Source organism: Apus apus, chromosome 2 (genome assembly GCF_020740795.1).
Source record: "Apus apus isolate bApuApu2 chromosome 2, bApuApu2.pri.cur, whole genome shotgun sequence".
Lineage (NCBI taxonomy): Eukaryota > Metazoa > Chordata > Aves > Apodiformes > Apodidae > Apus > Apus apus.
The window spans coordinates 84,177,637-84,190,040 of NC_067283.1; the positions used below are offsets into that span (position 1 = coordinate 84,177,637).

The 12,404-nt window shown below is 37.7% G+C and overlaps 1 protein-coding gene across 1 annotated transcript; it reads left to right on the forward strand.

Moving 5' to 3' along the window:
• Positions 1-2,172: 2,172 nt before the first annotated feature.
• Positions 2,173-7,090, forward strand: C2H7orf57 (chromosome 2 C7orf57 homolog). The gene is made up of 6 exons (XM_051610019.1): positions 2,173-2,362; positions 3,058-3,166; positions 3,301-3,463; positions 4,219-4,319; positions 5,381-5,517; positions 7,012-7,090. The coding sequence occupies exons 1-6, from the start codon at positions 2,179-2,181 to the stop codon at positions 7,053-7,055; spliced, it is 738 nt and encodes a 245-aa protein (XP_051465979.1). The 5' UTR covers positions 2,173-2,178; the 3' UTR covers positions 7,056-7,090.
• The last annotated feature ends 5,314 nt before the right edge of the window (positions 7,091-12,404 follow it).

A 12,404-nucleotide genomic window follows, 5' to 3' on the forward strand; every position in this document is an offset into this window, starting at 1 on the left:
CAGCGAGGCAAAGCAGACAGGGAGCCTCCCCCGTTGCCAGGGCGACGGGCGGCGCGGCCGGTCGGTCGGTGAGGAGCGGAGCCGCCTGCCCTCAGCTCCCGCCGGGGGAGGGCTCGTCCGCCTCTGCCCCCGTCCTGAGCCTCCGTCTCCCGTCAGAAGGGCCTCGGGCGCAGCGGGCCCCCGCCAGGCGCTCCGCCCGCCGCTTTGCTTGGCGGGCCCGCCCCGCGGCTGTTGGTTGGTCGCTGGGTCCGTTTCGCTCGGGCCTTCCTCGGGGGTCTCTGCGCCGGGGGGGGGGGGTGTCGCGGTGGCTTCCAGTTGGAGCTGCTCAGTGCTGCTGTGCAAGGAGAGGGCCACGGACGTGATGCGAGGGCTGGAGCTCCTCCTCTCTTGTGAGCACCGGCCGAGGGAGCTGGGGCTGTTCAGTCTGAAAAAGAGAAGGATCCTGGGGGACCTCATAGCGGCCTTTCAGTACCTGAAGGGGGCCTACAGGAAAGCTGGGGAGGGGCTTTCTGCAGGGGCTTGCAGTGAGAGGACAAGGGGGAATGGTTTTAAGCTGAAAGAAGAGAGATTTAGGTTGGAGATCAGGCGTAAATTCTTCAGTGTAAGGGTGGTGAGACACTGGAACAGGCTGCCCGGAGATGTGGGGGCTCCGTCCCTGGAGGTTCAAGGGCAGGTTGGATGGGGCTCTGAGCAGCCTGTTCTAGTGGGAGGTGTCCCTGCCCACGCAGGGGGGCTGGAACTCAATGATCTTTAAGGTCCCTTCCAACTCCAAAAGTTCTGTGATTTCTGTGAGAGGTGCCAGCTCCTTATAAAAAAGTTTGTTGAAACTCGGCTCTATCAGCTTAAACATTAATAGCTAGAGTGGGCAAAGCTTACAGACTTGAAATACATGAACTGTAACAACTGTATTAGGTACTGCTGAAAAGCTAACTGCAGAACTGGCCAAAACTGACCAAAAAGGGTGTGAAACAGGATACCGAACCGCTGTACATTATATTAAGAAGACGGCCACTTAGCAACTGCATAGTAATGAAATGGCAAACAAATTGATAAGAGCAAGGAGATCCCAGATGTAGTATTACTCTTGGTCAAAACTATGGTTTGAGGGTTGGGGAACTTCAGTTGTAAGGGTGTAATAGCTCAGGGATTGTTTCGGGTCCCTCTTCAGGGGCACCCGGCTCCAGCTGTAGCGCTATTAATCAGAAGCATTTTCATAAAGGAATCTTTTTCAGCTTATGCAGAAACCAAGGGTCAAACCCTCTTGCAGTGGCTGGCACGCTTAATTTCCATAACAAGGCTCGCAGCTATGTAGGCTTCGGTCAGGCACCACGGCCCCTTGCTGCAGGATGGAAGTTAACAGCAGGCATTGAGGGACCTGTACGGCAGCCGGTTCCCGTTGCCCCCCACCCCGGCATTTTATCTAGGATCGCTGATCTGTTTTACTGGAAATGTCTATTAATTTATCCCCCCCCCCCCCCCAATTTTTAGCCATTACATCTGGTAGAGTTCCAAGACAGTAGCGACCCAGCAAATAAAAAACAGGAGGACACCATTTGGGATAATGAGATCGAGCAGTTTCTGATGGAGCAATTAGTGAAGTGAAAGCAAGCAGAGTGTAATGTTTCTTTACCCCTGATATTTTCTTTTTGCTCACTACAAGTTGAGAAAGGAATGTATCAGGAGGTAGGGTGTTGGATGTTGTGGTTTTTTTTAAATGTATTTATCTGGGGAGGTGGGTGGTTTGGGATGGGGTTGGTTTGTTTTACAAATAAAGACCTGCAAATGGACAGGCACTGTCTTTGCTTTCGCTAATGGGTGAGGAGAAAAGAAAACCAAAGGTTTAAGTGTTTCCTGCTGCTGTGCCTCTTGCTAATCTTGGTGTCCTTGGAAATAGTTATCTGCATGAAGATGTATGTATTAGAACACTACATGAAAACTTGGATGCTGTTTTAACTGAAAAAACAAAGTGTTCCCTTGTTGCATCTGAGCCTCTAGAAGTTGTGTGTACTATATCCCCCAGAATAAGCAAGCCTGGTGTTCTGTCTCCAACCTGAAACACAGCATATTGCTCAAGTTTCAGGTGGGCTTGATTTGTTAGTTGCCTGAAAAAAGAGCTGCTCTCAGTTAACTTTTACCATAAATGTTTTCTTTTCCATTATCACAGAACAGTAATACCACATGTCGCTGAAAGAACCAGAGAAGTCCGTAACCTCCAAGAGCACGCTTCCTCCAATGTCCCAGATTCCAGGTCTTGGGGACTTTGCAAAAGTTCCCCATGAAGTGCCATCCAGGTGCCACAGGAATTGGATTAAAGAGACTGATTCAGCTTATGTCAGGCTGGCAAAGCAAGGAGGCCAACCTGGTGAGTGTCTGTTTTGCTTGTTGTTTTTTCCTTTGTTTTCTTTGGCTTTGATTGTGATGGTAGAAATTGGTTGTAGATACTACAGAAGAATCTTTTGAAGTTTTAAAATTATCCCATAGAAAAATTGAAAATGTGCAACGAAGCAATGTGCTGGTCTACAGTGTATAGCTGCCTTTTAGCAAAATGTGTAGTTTTGCACTGGATCTGATCTAAGTTAATGATGATGGTTTAGCTGCATTTGAGTGAGGTCTTTGTAATTTATGTTTGGGCTATTTAAGTAGCTGTCTACTGAAAATGATGTCACAAAAAGAATAATCAGAAAACTTGGTAGAGGTTTATACAGTGTTTTATGTGATGGTACTCGGTTTGTTACAGTGCTGTACAAACTCAGTTCTTGTACCAAGGTGATCCATGGTTTCATTATTTCCTTTATTCAAGAAGGAAGCATGAGGAACTCGAGCAGATGCCTTGCATGCACACTTAGATCAGGGTGACAAATCCAGAAATACGAATTAACAGACCACTAGGAAAGTGTCAGAGCATTTAGAGCAAGATAAAACAGGTGCAAGTGGAAATGAACGCTTTGAGGTTCTGACTGCCATTATATCAAGGGAGACAATGCTCATTGCTGAATGAAGCAAGGATTTCTTCCTGATAAAACACAAAGGTAATGCTTTTGCCTTTTTTTCCTCAAGACCTACTGAAGCACTGTGCTCCTGTGACAATGCAGTCCCCTCCAGCCACAAATGCTGCACCTGACTGGTACTTGCACTGCTCCGATTCTCCAGGAACGGATGAGCCACGGTGAGTCTGCTGAGACCCTGCATCATTTCTTGGGTTAGTGTGTAACTTCACCTGTTAGTGTGTCAGAATACTTTCATACTAAAATGCAAGATATGCATCCCTTGTACAAACAAGTGTTAAATCTTTGTCTGCAGGAGCTATGTTTCTTCTCTACCAGATTATATGATTCACAAAGAGTTTAAGCCTGATGAGCATCGTGGTAATACTTACGAGACAAAAAGAGGGCCTTTTGATTTTGATATGAAGAGTGTTTGGCAGCGGGATGCTGAGGACAAGATAAAAACAGAGACAATGAAGGTATGATGGAGAAGCAGCCTGTGACAATGCTTTGTTTGTAGAGCTTGTGAAGACACTTCTAGCTGATCCTGTGGGTTCTAATGGAAGCGAAGCTGTAGTCCACCTGAGTTTCTGTATTCCAGAGTCAATTTTTGTATTGCAGTTCAAGAATAAGAAGAAAGCCATGTTTCTCTTAGGTGCTGCTGGTATAGCATGTGAACCAGGAGTGCAGTTTCCAGTCACATTATATAGCGTGTATAATTTCAGTGTGAATGAAAGCCAGTAGGTTGGGTCTATCTTTGGCTTTATTTCTCCTGCAATTCACTCTCGGTGAACAGAATTCTTGTTTATTGAGATTGGGGGAGGAAAAGATGAAGGAAGGAGGAAGAGAAACGTGTTCTGAAAAAGGGGTTGGTTTTGGTTTAAAATGCAAGAGTCCCCAGAGATACTGCACTAGCTGTCCTTGAACTGAAGATGTATCCAAGACAAAATAAGTATAGTGCAAGCTATGTCCAGAACAAACCTTCCTGTGATGATCTTGGGGTTGTTTTCAGGACTTCTTTTGCCATTTTTTTCATGCAAGGTGCTGCTTTTATTTTTTGCTATTTCTTTATATTCCTCTACTTATGGAAGTAATATAGATAGTAAAATTTGAAGTAAAACTTGACATTTAGGGAATACAGTATAGTATAATATAATATAGTTTAATATAGTATAATATAATATTTTTGGTTATTTTAATCAGAACTCCTTTTATTAAAATTTCTCTAACACAGGTAAAGCTCCCAGCTACAAGCCCTAAAAATCCGAGCAGCATGCCAAGTGTTTCTACAAACAAGGAATTTAGTGGGGAAAATAAGCTTTCCTTCCCATCTACGTAAGTAGTACACTGATGAGATTCATTAAACTCCTAAGCCTGCAACTGTTTGTACATACAAGTAATGTTGCTCCTTGTGAAATTGCAGAGATTAGTGGATCTGTGCATGGACTTGTGGATCCTTACTGCTACTAAACTTGCTATCCTGTGTGTTGCTATTGTAGTTTTACACACAGCTAAATTAATAGCACTTTAACTCACATAGGACAGCTATTAATTATAACTTTGCTTTAGGAAAACTAAGCATACAGTTGCTTTTCTTTTAATGTATTTTAAATTGGCTGGGTTCTTTCTCTATACCAGTGAACAGATGCAAACTATAATGCACATCATTAGTCTTGTAAGCACAGGCTGCAGAGATACCAGTAGGACTGCCATTTTAAGAAAACACACAAACTGTAGTCTAGATGAGGTTAGGCACAGCAAAAATACTGTAATGGACACCTGGAAAAATATTATTATGTTATTATATCACCTGTGATGTGGTGCAATCACATCATCAGCTGTGTGTACAACTGAGTTGTTTCTGCATACTTTGTCTTAAAAATTTCTTACACAGTCATCCGGAATCCCAGTAGGTTTTCAAAATACGTTAATGATGCAGCAAAAGTTTTTAGATTGTTTAATGAATTTATGAGCACATCTGTGACAAAATTTCACTTTTGTGCAGTGCAGAAGGAGTATTAGTCTTTCTTATTTTCACATTTTTTGTGTGATTTACCTTTTCCACTTCTTTGTCTTTAAGACCAAAACTGTGTAAGTATTATACACGTTTAGTTCCAATAAAATGGATGGCTCTTCTCATGTAAAATTGCACATTACTGAATCGAGTGTAGTTGTGTGCTCTGGTGGTTTTGGTTGTTTGCTTGATTTTTTGTTTGTTTGTTTTGGTTTTTTGTGGGTTTCTTGTTTGTTTTTTCTTTGATTGGTTACGTGTAGAATATGTTTAGTTACTTAGAAATATGACTGTTGCCCTTTCTGTGTAAAGTAAATTTTTTCCACCTAATCCTATTTTTTGTTTACTTATGCTGTTTTTTACCTTAATATATTTGGATTTACAGGCCTGCTCAGAGAAAAAGCGAAGCAGTAAACTTTAGCAAATTACTAAGTAATGGTTATGGGACTGACTGGCTTCAGCAATATATGGGACAGGAAAAAAAGATTCAAGAAACATCAGAAAATAGTGAGCAGTCCAAAGGTAAAATTACTGAAAGTTGTTTCTTTTAAAGTGAGTTGGGATCATAACAACAGCAGAGGGTAGCCCGAATAATTTATGTGGCTCTCTTTGAATGTGATGAGACTTACTGAATTACCATGCTTAGCTTAGGTGACCAGCTAAAGAAAATAATGCTCCTGCTTGTAGTCAGTGAAGGCAGGGGCTTTCATGGATTTTTTTTTTCATGTTTACAATTGTAGAAGTAAGCTCTATTTTGATCCAAGGGCTTCTGTGTGATGGGCATTTGTAAAGTGCTGCAGAGACACAACTGTCCTCCTGCCTAAATTTAAGCAGACCATAAAATATTTGTTGCCTCTTTGTTGGGAATAGTCTGACCACTAATATTTTTCTGAAATTTCTGTGACAAATGTCATTGGTGCTTGTGCTTAATAAACAGATCTCTGTTCATAAAAATTGGTCAAAATAAATATATGTGCATTGTTTAAGACAGTGGAGTTGCAACAGCTTTATTAGAGAGAAAAAATTATCCAGTGTTTACATACAATTTCAAACCTTACTTTGTCATGCACAATGGTAACGGCTATCAAATGCATCACTTGAAAATACTTAAGAGGGCAGGAATTTCCCTTTACTTTTGTCCAAGACCTTTTGCTTAGGCTTTTCATAGTGGCTCAGTAACCACGGTGGGTGTATCAGTTTTCTATAACAACCTTTTAAAATATTATTGAGCATACACATTGCAAGCTCCAGAATTTTTTTTGTAATTGTATCAGTGAATGCAGGTGTATATACACTGGGGATTGCCGTAACTCCCTTGGACATGAGGGATATAAAGAAAGCTAAGGTATTTTCAGAGTAATCTTGTTATTGGTTTGGTTATACTACTTAGGCATAGAGAACAAAATGATGGGTATGCTGTAAAGGTTGCTGAAAAGTCAGTTTGATATATAGATACATCTTATTTTTGAGATGCTTTTCTTTCACAAATTCCTAGATAAAATAACACCTGCTTTGCTTTTATTGCCCTCCTTTGTCAGTTGTAGCTATTCCGAGTGAGATTGATTCTGTATCAGTATGGTTTTATCCAAACATGTACCTTGATTCAGTTTTGACCTTGTCCTTTTAATTCTTTGAGGTATGCACTGAAAGCAGTGCTTGTATTTTCTTCCCACTTGGGTTCTTTTGTCTGCTCAAAGCAATTGGCAGCATGAATACCTTGCTGCTCCCTTTTGAGATGGAGCTTTCTCTATTATCTCTTGCAGAGGATAAGTCCAAGACACATCAGACAGGAGATATAGCCCATTTCGTATGTAAATCTGTAATCCATTTGTGTTGGGTTATATATTTGCATCATACTGCAGAGTTTGTAGGTAGTTTGTCTATCTTGTTAGTTAAAAATTAAAAGTACTGGAATGTGTTTGCATGTTGATGTGTGAAAGAAACTGAAAAATTTAGTTGACCTTTTCATTCCTATGGTTGAAGTTATCCTAAGAACTTTAATCTTTTTTATTGCAGATTCAGAACCATCACAGTTGGAATCAGCACTTGCAAGCAACTAATGAAAGCCACGATTTCAGGGATGTAATAAGTAATTTAAAAGACTATTGAAGAAAGTAAAGTTTTTATAATCCACTGTTTACATGTTTGATAGATTACTTTTTTAGTTGAACTCATCCCTGATTGAGAAGGATTGAGAGTTAGTATTTTTTCCAATATGCATGAACTTCATTGTGCTTGATTATAGCAAACTTTAAAGAACAGGCAACAGCTGTCAATGTGTATTCCTAGACTTTTTCTTAATATATTAAATAAAATATAGCAAATCTAAAGTTCTGTTCTACACCAGACTAGTGCTCCTGTGTTGTTGTTGTGAAATAGGGTTACTATGTTGCTGCCGATTTTACTAAACATTGGTACAATACTTGTGTGTCCAAATCAGCAACTTTATTTAACTACAGTTATACTCATGACCTATGCCATAAAGAAAGATGAAGGGGGGCAGTATGGTATGGGATGAAGCATAAATATAAATAATTGAACTGGTATGGGTACTTGCAGTAAAAAAGTCAAACCTTCCCTGGAAAGATTACTTACTACTCCCAAAAGGCCCATTTATTTAGATAGATATTCACCTTTCTAGGATAATTCTATTGCTACGCCTGCTGCACAGGAGCTAGTTGATCAGTCATAGCATGCAGCTGCTTAATTAAATAAAGACCAAGAGACTGTTCCTGTTACAGTCTTGTAATACAGAAGGTGAATCACTGGGTAACATGGTGCGGACTAAGCTATATATATGACTTTAAGCTGTTAAATAAAAAGTTGAAGTTTTGAACTTAACAAAAATATTATATGCTAGATCTGTGTTTATTCACACCAGCAAAACAGTTTGTACTTTCAAATAGCAACGTATATAAATTATTTTAATATTTTGAGAAAAGTTAGATACACAGATACTGTAACATTTGCTCTTTTACCTACTTGAATTAGGATATATCCCTGACATTTTGTTAATAATTAAATATTTATTGTAAAGCCCATTAGAAAGCTGATGCAATTTCAATAAGGTATTTTTTGCTAATACTATGAAAAATGAAGTTTTTAGTAAGTAAAATGGTAATTTTTAGTTTCCTTATCAGAGAGGACTCTTCATTGTAGACCTTTGATCCAAGAGCTGAAGATTTTAAAATATATTAGTGAATATACATTTATTTGAACAGAGTGTTTAGAGTGTTTGGCTTAATAGTGCCCTTCTTCAGAACTTTCATATGAAAATTAGTTAGAAATAGATAAGGTAAATATATAGGTAATATATAAAAATATATAAAATATAAATTAATATATAAAATATAAATTAATATATAAAATATATACAAATATCAATAAATATATAGGTAAATATCTATTGATAAGCTGAATCCTCCAAATTTCAGTGAAGTTTGTGGAAATTTTGCTGTTGCTGTTGTTAGACCCAGCATCTGAGTCCATCTTTGCTGTTCATTTTAACCAACAATTCAACTAAGTCATATTTGCCAAAATAAAAGGCTAAAACTTATGAAAATACATACATTTGCAGGTTAATCAGCAAAATTTTGCAAATATAAAAAAGCTTACATCAAGCTGGATCTGAGGGGGGAAAACAATTCCTACCTTAGAGCTGTTTTCACAGACAGTTTGTATCACAGATTATGTTCAGACACATTGAAACCATTAATTTTGCTGTGAAAGCAGAGCTTTTGGTAAAATTTGCTTTTCTAGGTTAGAGTACCAGGGGTTGTCCAAGTTGGAGCTCATATTATTAAAACCTGACCAGTAGAAAAACTGTCACCTGTCATTACAGAAAGCGCTAAAGCATAAGCTTGCATGGAGAAGTTGTGCATCTGTAACTGGCAAATTGTTGATACCCTTAGCATTTTAACAATAAAATTTTACATCTAATTCAGTAAACATCAGTAGCTGCATGATGTTCTCCAAAGCGTAAGGGCCATTTCCTGAATTTCTCAGAATTATTCATCCACATGAACTTGCCTTATCTGGGAAAGCAGCTATCTTTATTTCATGGATAAGGTTATACTTTTAATTCTTAACATCTGTATAAAAAGGGTAATAGAGGGCTGGGTTTGTTGTGTCCACCAATGGCAATCTGCAACAGTAAAATATGTTCAGCCTTTGTGGCATACTTTAAGAGTATTAACAGCAATACTACTTTTCAGTCCCACTTTGATTTCCTGAATCCTATGATTGTTGGAAAACCTTCAATTACTGTTTGCAGTTATATGCTTTACTGGCCAAAACATAAAAGAAAGGGGAAATAGAAGATGATGATGAAACTCATTGGAGTTAAGTTGCTTAACAGTAAGGCAGGCAAGTCTTTTTTTAAATGCTCATCAGTTGAGTAGGAAGCTGTTTTCTTCTTAATCAGATACTGAATCAATTATTTTTTAGAAAGTTTTCTGGAAGGTGTTTAGTATGCTTTTACTGAAGAAGTTGTAGACAGTAATGTTATGCCAAAAGAAAAATAATTAAAACAAACCAAAAGAAAAATAATAAAACAAACCAAAACAAAAATAATTAAAACAACCCAAAACAAAACCACACAATCAAAAACAGAGTGGGTATTTAAAAGTATTTTCAAATTTATGTATCACCTGTTGAGATAGACCTGAAGGTGCTTGCTGTGCCAAAGCCCTCAAAATCTGTTCCATAAAATGAGAATTCCTGTGTGGCTGCAATTCTGCTGACTTGCAAACATGATTTCTAATGGTTCTTTTTATATATGATGGTCTCCTTGTTAAGATATGTACAAATTGTCCTAAACTAACTTTATTACTTTGAGTTGTTTGATGTGTAAGTCATCTTAGCTTTTGAACACTTTTTCCTCAGTATTGGAGTTCTTGTCCAAAACTGTCATATTTTTAGGGAACTGTTAGAGACAGAAACAGAAAGACAACTGAGATCCTAACTTGGCTACTCAGCACTGTTGTTTTGCTTTAATATAGTTGTGCTCTTAGATGTGTTTATAGTGCTTTTTTTTCAGACATTTTAAAATTGTATGCCATATCCTAATGTAAAAATTGTCTCTTTTTACCTTGGTCACCATTAGGTAGTATCCACATGACATTCCTCAAATTCTTAAGAGTTTGCTAATGTGCCATTAATGCATATTCAGTTTTCCTTAGTCAAGCCACGGAGATGTTTGATCAGCTCTGTTGGTCCACTGGTTCTTCATGGATCACAGTTTGAATAGTATGAATTAGAATATTAACAGCCTGCAGAGCAGGTGGAGAACCCTGGAATTTGTGTTTCTGTGTTCAGAATAATGGAGACCTGCAGCAGAAGGAAGCTTACCCGCTCTCCAAGGTACATGGAATGAAAGTAGTGTAACAAATTGAAAAGCTCCAACTGAATTCAAGGATGGGAATGTGTTGCTCACGTCTGCTCTACCCCAGTAATTATGTTTTTATTTAATTCTGACTAAATGCCGTCATGCAGCTGGCAGTTTTCAAAGTCATCAGCAGTTCCATGGAAAAGCAGTGGAAGCTTCTGGGTCTAGAAGGATTTTCAGTGTTTTTCAGTCATGTTTTAAATGCTGGAACATTTGTTTAGTTGTATTGTGCTTGAATGCCTTTAAGTAATGTGAGAGAAGGTGGGTTTTTTTGAATACTGATTGTTTTGCAAGCTCAAAGGCAAAACAAAAGGACAGTTACATTTTATGAATTACATCCAAGGATACCGAATATATGAATATTTTTAAAAGAATTCCAGGTACAGATTTAAAAATAACTTGGCAGTTAGGTGCTGAAGAGTAATTTTCTTTCTACATACAATAGTTTAACTGCTGCAAAGTCTAATGGCTGTTTTCATTTTAATATATACTTAATCATCATCACTTCATTTTAGACTAGACTAAAATATAAACATTTTTTCAGAGATCAAGGCTATATATACATTAACTGTATTTGTGTAGCAGTGCAAACAAAATTGAATCGTCCAATGCAATTTCTTAAGCATCCAAAATTTCACTGAATTCAGCATATCAATTTCTTAAATACATGTATCTGCACTGAATGTACAGATTTAGTTGTAAAAGCCCCATTTTTTTTCTCAAACTTAATCTGGTTTTCCTGTTCTCTGCAGATTATTTTTCCATATTGTAGTTACATATGCTATAGCCTGGAAAAAACCTAGACATGGAAATAGAGAAGTTCATTTTTTCATCCTATTGATAGTTTTAATTATACTAAACATCCAAAATGACTGAAGAATCAAAATGCAGCAGGTAAATGTCTGAACAGTGGTGCTGAATTATTTGACCAATTGACTATAAAAGTCGTCTGTGGTGAGCAGGAAGGAGTATACTTTGCATCTTTCCAAAGATGCACATTTTCATAAATGCAATATAAAAATCCAAAAAGAGAGGTCAGTTGCAGGTTCTGGAATTTATTTTTGTATATAGCTGTGTATTTGTTACCCTTCAAAATAATGTTTATAAACATTTATTTGAGGTATCTTTCCCACTGAAATAAAAAATGAAGTGAGAACCCAAAGATAAGAACAAACAAACATGACTTTTAAACCAATTTAAATTTTAAAAGTTTTCTAGAAATAACTGAGCGAAGGTTACTAATTATGAGTTCATTGAGATGTATTATTTATTGAACATTTCAGACAAGTTAACTGTAGTAACCCGATCATTCTTTATTTAAAAAGAAGTAATTTACATTGGTTATTCACTTAATACATAGCTGAATGACAATCCTCCTGGAAGCCAAAGCAGATTTTTCAGTGGACCCCAAGACAAAGGGGTAGGTGATATTCCTGTTGAAAGGAAAAGTTTCTTCCACAAAATTAAAGGTTGGTTTGAAGTTGCTTATTTTTGTTTGTACACTACAATAGCTTTTAAGTTTTGACAAATACTCAAGGAACAGAAAAATGAAGACGCATTAGGAGACTGTGCTTCTATTTTTTCTATTAGAGATTTAAACAAGTTGAACAGGAGATATTTTTCTTAGTTGACCAGTTTCTCTTGGATGCTGTTTATGGCTAGAAATGCATCTGTATGCATGGGATTTCCCTCTCTTACGTTCCCATACAAAGTCCTTTTGCGTGACATAGGAAATTTAGACATTGGACTTTAAGTGCTTACAAAGTGCTTTATAAGTGTTGAGTTTGGGTTTTTGTGGTGTTTGTTTGTTTCTGTTGATTGGTTTTTGTTTGGGTTTTTTTGCTTTGTTTTTGCTTAGTTGATGGCTAGCCCTTTAATAATTTGAAATTCATCTGTTTCCAGCTTGAACCAGTTAAGCCAGACTAAGTGTAGCTTCTTTTGGACCCAGGAATCTACAGACCTGTTAGTCTAAGCTTGGTTTTTGGAAAAAATATGAAGAAGTACTGGGCACTGTTGAAAGGCA